General features: G+C 40.1%; 1 protein-coding gene across 1 annotated transcript in view; it reads right to left on the minus strand.

Moving 5' to 3' along the window:
• Window positions 1-2238: 2238 nt before the first annotated feature.
• Window positions 2239-12622, minus strand: part of sntb1 (syntrophin, basic 1) — a 36949-nt gene continuing 26565 nt past the window's right edge. Inside the window, exons 7-8 of the mRNA XM_026184097.2 lie at window positions 7374-7603; window positions 2239-5195 (exon numbers count right to left, since the gene is read on the minus strand). Coding sequence (XP_026039882.1) covers window positions 5103-5195; window positions 7374-7603 — 323 coding nt within the window. The 3' untranslated portion in view covers window positions 2239-5102. The remainder of the gene's footprint in view (window positions 5196-7373; window positions 7604-12622) is intronic.

Genomic DNA, 12622 nt, shown 5'->3' on the forward strand with positions numbered 1-12622 from the left:
GAATTTTTTTGTGTGTCCCTTATTTCAGAAATAAAAATTTGCCATGGCATGTAAAAGCGTACCGCGTATGGCCACATCCATAAAATATGATTAGGTGGACCAGCGATCTCCATCTCGACCACTCTATTCAAGACAATGGGACGACTTGGTGGCTTCCACAAACCCGCTCACTTTGCATTTATTTGTTTATGAGAACACATTAATCTGTTGAAAGACATAATTACCCACTAATGACTGTATATTTCTAAGTAAAACATTATAATTTTCTATGAACTAAACTAAAAAGATGTCTGACTGTACCTTTAAAAAAGAGAAAATATTACTATGACATTTGAATGACTTTAAATGAATGCTAATTTTGCATTGTGCATGCTGTTAATGTAAACAAGGATTACTTTGCAAACACATTTGTCATATCAACTTAACGTTGTGATAATGCAATGTGGTTACCTTCAAGCGTTATCTGCAACTTAAATGCATAGTGTTTCAAGGGCACTGAATGTCTGGAGCCCCGTGCTGTAGTAAAGGCAACAAAGTGTAAACTGCACTGTGACATTCATGAAGCCACATGACAGATTTAGTGTACCTTCACTTGCAAACTTGGGTTATTCGTCTTTTTTTTTTTTTTTTTTTTTTTTTACTATAGTAGTTAAATAATAATCAAATATTTTAGGTGAGTTTGTTCAGTTAGAGAATGTGCAAGTGGGTGTGTGTATGATAGAAAGGGCCCTGTCCAACACACACACACACACACACACACACACACACACACACACACACTTGCAGGTTATCCCATGAATCGAAGTGAAACATACTGGCTATTCAAGTATTCTGCTGTCTGGATCACACCATTCGTAGTCTGTACCTCTGGACCATGACTTTTCAGCATTTCATGCCATTCAGCCAGACTCTACTTCTTTTATGTTACTAAAGTAAGGACCCGTATAAAAGTTTAAGTTTCCATCTAGACATTTCACCTCATAAATGTATGAGTCGATTATTGACTTTAGCCTTCTGCGTGCCTTCTTTTCTTCATCCTACATGCTCTGTTCTGTTCCTCCAGCAATTCTGATTCCAACTCACACAAAACATACAGCAGATTTACACTCTTGCATGCAGCCAAATGCAAATACATGCAAACACGCACACGTAAGCGACCCAGGACCTGTGAGGACCTGCCACAGTTGAGGAATGCAACAAGAGGCTCAGCCAAGAGAAAAGCTATTCATTCAGAGCCCCTTCACGCCCCCTCCACCCACACATGCATTAAAAACACACAAAAAAACAACTTTAGTGGAATGCAGTTGCATGCTGCTGAGAGAGGTATCCACTGTGTGCACAAAAACACAACTTTGGGCCGCTCTCACACACAAACAGACACACAGTTTATGACTGATTGCTAATTGATTTGGCACTTTGCCAAGCCCTTAAAATGAAAAGCTGAAAGCCTCACTCAATACGGTCCATTCTCTCACTCTCCCTCCGTGAGAAGGCTGGGCACACGCGAGCGTTCACGTTTCTGTGGTTCGGTGCGTGCGCAAAATTTCAGCACAAACGCCGTCGGTCCGTTTGTGTGCGTTTTCAGGTATTAAGCTTACCACAAACACAGCCTTGTGCGTGTCTCAGTGGGAAAGCTGACCTGTGGAGAAGTGATTTTCTTTCATATGATGCAACCGTTACTATCTGCAGACGTTTGGCGTCCTGCTGAGAGTCTGACTTCTGAGCTCAATATCAGCTCGAACAGAAGGGGAACGCAAGGAGCTTTGGAGAGGTGGGAAAATTTACTGGCAAAGGATGTCGGCTAGTAAACAATGTTGAGAGTTATTACTTTGTTTCAGGTCACAACACGTCAACCTCGACGGAAACACGACGTGCCAGTCCAGTGTGTGGAGGAGGAAGAGAGAAAGGATGCTACCTCATCACCTAGGATTCAAGTAAACAGTGTCAAGAGTTATGGCCGCATTAAGTGCAACACACAACTCAACTGCTCCATGAATCCTATCTGCTGAAATAGCCAATAAAACACTTTCTAAGTAAAGCTGATCTGCCACCAATACACTGTAATTTAGCACGCTGCTATTCATCCCAACTCTCTGTTAAAGTAAAACTTGGTTTTCGCTGCACTGCAGAGAAAATATTTACAGGTAGCGTTGTGCTCAGCTTGAGCCCGAAGCTGAAGGAAGAGACAATTCGAGTGCTCCATCATAACATCATAAATAAAAATGAGCTGAAAGCCAATATTATCAACAGATTTAATTTACATTTTAACATGGCAGTAGTGTTGATTGGTCCTCAGTGTTAATGAGCAACGAGTAAATCACAAAGGAAGACAATGAAAACAACTCATCATGTCACTGTTGTTAAATACATGATTTATGTGCACAGTTTGAATTAAAAACTAAGCTTTTCATTGTGAGTGACAGTACAGTAGCTGCCGAAGGCATCGGAGTATTCTACGTATCAAAGCATCCTTTAGTCAAAGAGCATCTCGCTGTTTGGCATTATCAGTAAGTGCTGGATTATCGAGGTGTTACAGTGTCTCTTTTACTATCAGTACAACAAAAATTTCTTCTACAGTGTAGTAAGATTACAATCACAGTGTGTGTGTGTGTGTGTGTGTGTGTGTGTGTGTGTGTGTGTGTGTGTGTGTGTGTGTGTGTGTGTGTAAAAATGACCACTGGAAATATTTCAGTGTGTTTACAATATAAAGAACACAAACACAAAAATACCACTTTTAACAGCCATCATAGAAGTCACACTATTTCATGCTCACCCTGTGATCTCTGATTCACTTCTTTTATAATTCAAATATTTACTTTCTTCAGATGTTTAAAGGCACGAGAAAAGAGCCGGCAGCCAGCCTGTCAGAGACAGAGCGGCATACAGAGTTGATCTGCTGCATGACATCTAAAAGAATAATGAGCTGCGTGGCGGCTACAGGACTAAAGCAGGATTGAAGACCACGATAGCCAACTTGTTTTGGTTTTTCTCACAAATAATACAGGAAGTTTGGGGCAATATTTCATCGAACTTTAAGTTTCAGTACAAATACTGAGAATCACTTGAATTATACATGGCAGGTATTTTCGTGATCGGGTTGCAGTTTGTAAGCAGTTTATGATGTAGAGAGAGGTGTGCTGGGAAATTGTCAGCCCTGGAATTAAGACAAGAGGAGCAAAACAGCATCATCACGTCTGATCGGACTGGATACTCTTAGTGAGATTGTTTGAAATGATGAGAGGTATGCTGACTCAGTTTGTTAAAAAGATCTAAACGAGAAGGCTCACTCAGTCATCTAAACATAAGGCCACAGACCACAGCTTAGAGTGGAAAGAGGAAACAGCTACACTGGGTCTGTCCAAAGGTTCTAGAGCTGACTTATTAACACGTCATGTGTTTATCGTGTGAAAACATCAAGTTATTGTTTTACAGAGTTTGCTGTTATTAGTCAAGTTCTTAGCTGCAGTCTTTTTTAGACTAAATCCCCTTTACCACAAGGTCAATTTAGCAACTGGTAACATTTTCTCCAATGGCATTTTGTGGAAAAATATTTTTCCCTCAGAATAGGTAAATAAACTTTATTATGTAAGTTTAAGATTAACTGTTTTCAGGCAAAGTCTTTATTTTTCGACCAAGTTAGCCTCACTCTGTCCAAAGATAACAAAATCAACTTACTAGTAGAGTAAAGATTAAATGGGGAAGACAGAGCCAGACTAGCTGTTCATGCTGTGCTGGAATACTACTCGGAAAATTCACGCAAAAACGTCTCACATAAATCCAAGAAAACTGCTCAAATAATGGTATCCTACTTTCTGAGTTACTAACATGAAGAAAAGGATGGCAGAAGAAAGTAAGCATTTAGCTAATGGTAAGAAACCTGTGGTTAGTGGTGCAAATTCATGCATTAAACATTATCTTTGGGGTTTAATATGTCATGCTGTTTCCACATCCTGACTTTTAGTTTGTATTTCTGAGCGAGGTCATCGGTGTGCGTTGGACAGCACTGTACTGAAAGGTACCAACCCACGGGCACACGTGAAGGGCTCAAAAAGGTAGAGAAACTGAAAATGCGACTTCATAAGAGGTCACAGTTCTGGCAGAGCTTTTAAATGCGTTAGTAGTTCCTAATAAAGTGGTCGCAAGTGCTTATAGCAGTCATCTCTCAGCAGGAGCATCAACGAGCATATTTACCTAAAAGATTAAACTGCTTCTTTAAATTATCTGCTCAAAATAGATTTTCCAAAATACTCTACATGTCTTATTTAGCTGTAGTTCTGTCAGGGATAATTTAATCAAACGCATCCCTACGCCCTGAACGTAAAACTCCATGCATGTAACGCTAATTTAACTGTCAGATCGCTGTCAGCTCAAATACTGGGCCACCAGCTTATTGTGTGCGGTGTGTTAAAAGAATACAGTGACATTTTGAATCTGAATGAGCTGTCACACTGTGGGAATCCGAGCCGCGGACTGTGGCGACGAGCTCCGATGATGAATGCCGACACTGCTAGCGAGACATCTCAGGGGACGCTAATAAAGACAAATGCGCAAAGTTTTTCCACAGTGTGTCAAGTGTTTGTGGAAGAAAAATGACAAGTGAAATTCAGAATGTCCTTTCAGAGCTAATGGTAAATAAATTATTTAATTGGTAAATGGAAGGCAGTTTGCCTGGTATTTTGATTGAATGGAAAGTGAATTCATCCCAGGCCTGCTACACGTGGACAATCCTTCCAAATCCGAACGTGACAGCAATGCCCGATATTCTCCTTTCATATGTCCTTATGTCATCCTTCTGTATCTAGGCCAGTCTGAACTTTCCTCCGTGTTTCTTCAATCAACATTTCAGTCCATGCAGCCATTACAGAGAGTCTGTTAAGAGCACATTTTCACTTTGATCTCTTTCTTAATTTTTTTTTCTTAAAGATAGAGTTGGAGAATCCATACAGAGTTTGATTTCCAGATAGAGGCTACATTCGCTCAGCTCGGGTTTCCGACTGAAGGAGTTTGAGGTGGTTTAACTGCATGCAGGCTGCAGATAGGCGGACAGACAAGGTGGAGTTCTGCTTTCAAAGAAGTTTACATGTCCCTTTGTGGAGACGCCATCAAGCTACCAGACCCAGGCGGGAGATCTTAGCAGAGAGGAAAGAGTGGAGGATGAAGACGATTGGCTTTGGACATGAGTGGAGGTCCAATTGCTATAAAAGGAAAAGAAAAACAACAGGATTAAAAATTCAAAAACACAGCTGGGATACAAATGAGAAACAATGATCTATGTATATTTTAAAAAAAACAAAACAGAAAATGAATCTGCAAAGCACTTAAAACCAAAAGAAATATACTCAAAACTAACTGCACACAAATGGTTCTCCATGTGGCAAGTATTAGACGGCCCTAGCTGGTGCCAAGCACACACAAGTATGCACGCAAACACCACATCACTATGAACAAAGCTCTCTCATAGCCTGAATCAACAGTGGGTGATTTCACCGGTACTGTGACTCATATCCTGTTCCTGAGGTCAGTGGGGAGATTTAACCTAGAAATTCACACTAAAACTACTGTTTAGATGGTTAACTGTAACACTGCAGAAACAAGTGAAGCCAGAGCAGATCTACATGTAGCTACACTGTGATTGGACCATAAAGCTTGGCTTGATATTACACGCTTTCTGTATGTGCATCTGTGACAAAATTAGACAAGTTTAGATCCTGCTAAATTTACAGTACAGTACATACTGTGTGGGGGAAAAAAAGACTCCTAGTTATCTCCTTTTTCAAACGATGAGCTAATGAGCCATCAGCCACATCCGCAAATGTCTTGGGATTCCTCTTATAAAGTCTATAGCTGTGCTGGGATTTCAGAAACACTATAGACACTAAAGCAGTTTCTGCTAAGGTAGTCAGCAGTGGGTTTTGATTCAAAGCGCCAAAGTCTTTGCTTATTTGCCATCAGCTTAAACGGAGCAGTCAAACGCTAGTGTATCCGACAGAAGTTCTACACAGAGCTGTATGTGGACTGTCACAGCAGATCGAGGCGTTGACATAAACATCCGTTTCCAATTTCTAAATCCCATAAGCCTGGGGAGTCTATATTGTTTCACCATCACTCTCTCTTCCAGCATACAGTAAATGACACGGCTTTATGAGTGATGCAAAGGCAATGTTGTTGCTCTGGGTAAACACTTTGTTTAAAGGCTGGGGAAAGGTACTCTACAGGCACATTAATAGTCACATAAAATCCAACCTAAACCACACTGATGCACACACTGGCTTGGGTTTGCACTCGGCTGTTTTCTGGTCCTGAATTACTCGAGGTTGGCCTCTGAAACATGAGCCACCTGGACATCTAATCAGTGAACTGCTAGGTGGTGTAAAACAGATTAAAACTCTTACAGTAAGTGACGGGCTATTTTTAAGGAAAACTCATGTGCTCTTACCTTCAAAGACTTAAGTGTTCGTGCGAAGTTTATTTCATTTCAGATTTTTTGATTAAGTGCTGTAATTTACTTTCTGCTGTACCACATTCCTTCTTCCTGTTGCGCTTGCTTCTAGCGCAGCTCGTGTTCCTTAATTCCCAGAAGGCCTTGCGAAAGCCCCTGAGAGTGGGAATGAACCTATTCTGTTTACTGTGAGGTGTGTGTAACCACACCCATTTAAGCCTGATGCTTTTTACTCACCAGTATTTCTAAACGCTGACACAATTATACCACTTAAACACTTTTTAGGACATAGTGTCTTTTAAAATATGAATTACTGGAAAATCAAGCTGTAACTGAACCCTTTGGATTCAAGGAATCCACGGCAACTTCCTCGGGAAGATCCGAGTCAGCATTTTGGCCCGTGCCTTACCCACCTGTCAATAAAACAAGGTTTTTACAAACCTCTTCACTAAAATAAACACCACCTCTGAATCATGGTTAGAAATGTAACAGGTATGGTTTATAGTCAGGAAAATGTAAGAAATTATGTGTCATAATGTGTGTTTGTTTAAAGTTGATTTTGAACAGGCCTGGGAAACATCTGCAGAAACATCTGGGCTACTAAAGTAACTCCTCCTTTCAGTGACACTTTGTGGCTGCTGCACGTTTGACTTTCACAGCCTTAGAAACTCAAACTCATTCTTTTTATTAGATTGTGCCGACTCCAAGAACAAGACTTTATAGAAGTGCCGTTATGATATCTTTCAATTAAACTATGGTGTAGCTGAAAAACAAACAAAAAACCCTCACAAAAATACAATCACTACTATCAGTGTTCACCTCTTAGAAGAAACCGATTCTTATACATGAACATATTTTGTGAGGGTTTGTGTGTCTAAATGTGAAGTTAAAAATACAAAAAATGAACCAAAGAAAAAAAAAAAAAAACACTCACAATTTCCCCTTCCTTCCCCCCAAAGTCGAGGAACAGCATGCGTACTCCGTCATCTGAAGACATCTTTAGTTTTTCAAAGGGGTAAGAGAGGAGAACTTGGGGCTTGCTAGTAGTGCGAGCTACTCTCTCCTCAAAGTCCTCCCCATCTTCTGCTTTCGGGTCAGCCAGCACAGAGAAGCCCCTCTCATAGTGGATCGCCAGCCGACACTCCTGACCCCGGTACAGACAACCTGGAAGACAAAGATTTTTGATTGTTAACAAGGTGCTCACGATGCTTGGCTTGGAGGTGGAAGAGTGAGGTCTAAAGGATACCTGCAGAGAGCAAGAGTAGAATAGCTAGTCTTAACATACAAGGGAAAATTTTTGTTTTTTTATGTGTAAAAACCATAAAATCCTTACAAAGTGTTGCTCACTGACAAAAGCTGTGTTTTGTTCACAGTCTATAACAACTGTGCCTGTGGAACCCAAAGTCCAACAAGAGACTGGAACATTAGCTATACTACATCCAAGAGAGGTACACTTCCTCTGAGTGAACTGGGATGGCTGATCTAAAAGAGCTTTTGCATATTCATGCCAGTAATATGGTTTATTAGTGCCGTTCGAGGGCTGGTTGTCAGTCCTGGCACGTTATAAACAACCCAAACCCTCGTATCTCTTGTATCTCATATCTGTTTACTTACTAAATGAAGTAGCAGCATTTCAGTGACACACTCTCCTTCTCATTCGGCTGAAAGCAGGGAGTGTAATTTCTCTATTTTACAACATTTCTCATCACTTTTCTCCCGCTCTTCCTCCTCTCGTCACAGCAGGTGTCTTAGCTGAAAGCTGAGTGTACTATCTTTATCAGCTCCTCCTGCTTTGCCTTGTCCCCGCACTGTGTGATCTAGGTGCATTTAGCCTTATTTTTCACTCCTTGACAGCAGAATACCTCCACTCCCTGCAGCAGACGTGAAGGCCGCAAGACGAAAACTTCATTTGCAGCACAAACTGTGCTCTCCTGACGATATCTGATCTACCAAGCAGCGTGTTTGTTTGACAAAGAGACGGTAAGAGAGATGTTATCTTTCTATTGTTTGACCAAGATGTGTGTACAAGGATGGATGTTTGTATGTAGATATACACACACACACACGAGGCACTGTTTAAAAGCACTTTTAACATCGCAGGTGATTTTCAGCATTTCTAAACACACTAGTTTTCTTTACAAAGTATTAATTCTATTCTACTTGCACACAATAACAGAATAATTTCAGAAAATAACAAAAATGATCAGTGTCAATGTAAACCATAGCACAAACCACTGCTGTGCAATGATAAGCTTTAACTTTGTAGAGGTAGGCGATGGATATACAGAGATATCACAACATTTCCATGTGTCAAGAACTGGAGTGAGAAGTATCATCAACAAAGAGAGCCACACAGTGCAGAACAAGCCTGGTAGAGGCAAGAATCAAAGATCTCAAAAACTGAAAAGAAAACTAGTGAGAGATGTGTCTGAAGACCCCAGAACAACTGCCAAGACATGAGTGAATGACTTGGCTGAGTCTGGAATTGCCTCAAAGAAGAAAAATCCTGCAGAGGAATGAACTGCAAGCCTGCAGAGCAAGAAAAACTCCACTTCTGCAGAACAGACAACTTTAGGCAATATTATAGTATGCAAAGGATAACCTGGAGAAAATTATGGATACTGGAAGCGCAGGCTTTGGTTAGATGACACCAAACTAGAGTCTAGTTTGGCCAAAGAGATACTGCTTATGTTTGGAGAAAGAAGAGGTGCACGAGCTACAGAACACCGTCTCCACAGTGAAACACGGTCGTCTGAGTATTTTGTTGTGGGAATGCTTCTGTTCGTCTGGATCTCGGGGATCTTGTCAAGGTGGAAAAAATCTTTAAGAAAGACAGCTTTGTGAAGATTTTCAAAGAAAACCTCAAGTAGTCAGCAGCTAAACTAAGTCTGTGTCTTCTGTTTGTCTTTTAACATGAAAAGAACCCAAAAACACACGTCACTTCACGTCCTGGTGAATAACGACCTCCAGTAAACCACATTGTTGCTCTTTAGGGTTTAGTAGTTGTTAGCTTGTCGTTAAACTGAAAGAGACACATAATGTCTAATTAACTATGTTGGCAGTTAAACCTTCCTAATCAGACTACCATGTTTCAGTTTATCTAAAAAAACAAAAAAACAACAACAACAACTAAGAGAGGACGGTTAGCAAATGTGACTTGACTTCCTGTGAGTTTTATTTCCCCCGTACAGGGTAATTTGCAGTGCACAAGAATGTAATTAAACACAGAAATGCATTCTACATTCATTTTGATTTTGCTCTTTTCAAGCATATTTCAGTGTGGGTCAGCAGAAAGGCAAAAAAGAAACTTTAATTTCACTCTGGAATGTCTTATTCTAGATTACAAACAGCGGGAGCTGTCAGCTGTAAAACAAGCGTGGAACAAAATGCTACACGAATGTGCTCAATTAGCACTTCATCATACTCGTTACAAAGCAAAAGTAGGAGCACAAACTGCAGGTGCACAGAGATTAAAAGCTGCAGGTTTGGGTCAAGTTATAGGGAGCGCATAAAAGTGATAAACGTGGCACAGCTTTAGTTAAGACACAAAACTAAAGCCAGATTTACATTAGCTGAGTGCTGTTACAGCCAATGACATTCATGCAGGTGTACAGCATTATCAGTGTTGCTGGCTTAATATTAATGCTCAAGTATCTGCTTTTTTTTTTTTAGTTAAACAGGCGGAAACTTGTTGACACCTGTAATCTTTGAAAATCCTTCAAACACTCCAAGCTTACTGTACACCTCACGCTATGAACAGCTACGTTTCTTGAGACGACCACCTCAGTTTGAACTTCTTTGAACTCTTGACAAACAAAACCAAAAAACACTGACATAAAAGTTGGAGAGCAATGTGAACAACATGGTGACAAATATAAAGTATCTGGCAGTGTTTGAGTATTTTTAACCTCCTAAGACCTGAACTCTTCCACGACATGCATTTTTAATTTCTCTTTGATATTTGGGCTGATTGGGAGCTGATGAATGTAAAAACAAAGAATTACCAGATTTATTTCTTTTTTTTACCTAATTTTTGTTTCTAAGAAAAATGAGAGCCACATATGAGGATATTTGTTTAAACATTTGATAGAACAGTAGCAGTATAATGTCCTCGTAAGTGGATATCAGGCCCTTGTAGAGAAAAATTGACTATTTTGGTATAAATAACCCAAAATGTGATGTCCACATATCTGGACGCCAGGTCCTAGGACGTGAAAGGTCTTTTGTCCACTTTTGTCTGATCTCCATTTGCATTTATAACAAATTGAAATATATGCAACTTTATGTTAATGTTGTTAAATGTAGCACAAAAGAGACTCAAATTACATTCAAGTAAATAAAGCAATAAATTAATCTCTTTCCTACTTATTGCCTGTGATACTCAAACAACAACCTGTGTGATGACTACGCTTCAGGAAGTAATGTTGATATGGAGAGCAGTCTGATTCAAATAGAAGCTGAGCCACACACATACAGTCAAATAGAGGATAATATCCTGTTTTAACCCCCGATGAAAAATGAGTCTCATAACGTGTAATATTTTTCTAACGATGTATAAACAATGTGACGGGAACAGCGTGTTCCTAATGGTATAAATGGCGCTGCAAATGAAACAAAGAGTGGCGGTCTTTGTTGTGTTCAGGAGAGAATATTAGACCTGAAAGTCTTCTACCTGAGAACATTGTTCTGTGGAGAAAGTTCCCACAAGAATACACACACAGAGGGAGAAAGAGGCTTTTCAGGCAGCAACAAAAGCCCTTCTTTCTGCCTGATGGTGAGTGGAAGAGACAGAAGGAGGGGCAGAAAGTGATAACACTGGGAGCCAGAGAGGAGCCAAATGAATCAGGGAAAGAGAGGGGTCAGAGAAAAAAAAAAGGAGGGAGACACTAAGTGTGTTACAAACACCAACAAGTGGAAATTCTAAAAGATTATTAGGAGACAAAAAGTTGCATTCAGTATTATTTGTCTTGTAACTTGTAACTCATTAGGAGGAGGCAGAGTACCTCATATTTTGAAACTGCAACCCACAGCTCCGGTCTTCAAGTGTCGCAGCAGGTTAATAGGTTAATTTCCCACAGCCCCTGAGATAAAATTGCTTTTTAAAGTCCTCTAAGTCATTAAGAGGTTTACCTGTTCATTAAGGAGACTGTATCGACCTCCAAGACAATTTGGCAGGTTCTGCAGCTGTCACTTCAACGACAACATTAAAGAGAAGCTTGAAAAGGAGGACGTGGGGATTGCTGACTTTAAACAGCTAATGGTTTGAAGCTGAGAGTAAAGTTTGCTTGACTTTGGAAAACACAGTTGAGAAAGCGGTCTCGCTACAAGACCCATGTAAAACGGCATTAGGCAAATCACACATGGTAATTAGCGTGCATTACAGGAGGGAAGGCGGAGAGCTTTCAGTTATTGATTTTGATTAACACTGGTGAAAAGCATGCAGATGTCGGAAGGCAGGGAGAGAGGATTTACGGTAGACATGAGTAAGGTTTAAACTATTCATATATTATGCCATGATATGCACCACAGAACATCGTGGCAGTGACTTCTTCCGCTAATTGCTTAAAATACCAGAATAACCTCGAGAAGGTTTAAGTCACCTTGGATAATAATAATAAAGGGAATGACAGCAGGCCGAGAGCTCACAAAATTTGATTTCAAATATGCCTTTAAAGCCCCTCAAGAACGGCCTTCTGCCCGATGAGTGATTGAAAGTTAATCCATCTTCAGAGCAAATCTTTATTATAGGATCTGACAGTGAATAAACTATAAGGATGATTTAGAATATAACACAGACGAAAAGCAGACAAGGTCAGTATAATGAATCCTCAAGTGGCAACCGCTGACACATGAGCAAATGCACTGAGGAATGTGCATCAGTCCATTCTAGAAAAAAGGTTAGGTATAGGGAGCAATGGAGATTCAAAACCCCGTGTCACCAACTTATTACCCAAAAGAATATTAAAGTATAGTCAAAAAATTAATCAAAGAAATCTATTACAATAAACATTTGTAGCAGTGGTAATAGCATGGTTCAGTAGACCTGTTAGTTGGACGAAAGTGATAAATACCCCATCCACACACAAATGTTAAATGGTCTGCAAAGGAATAAATTTGTATATTTATTGCCGTTCCCAAAAGATGGCGCCTCCCGACCTGACCTCTACAGTCAACATGAGTTTT

This window comes from Astatotilapia calliptera, chromosome 11 (assembly GCF_964374335.1).
Source record: "Astatotilapia calliptera chromosome 11, fAstCal68.1, whole genome shotgun sequence".
Taxonomy (NCBI): domain Eukaryota; kingdom Metazoa; phylum Chordata; class Actinopteri; order Cichliformes; family Cichlidae; genus Astatotilapia; species Astatotilapia calliptera.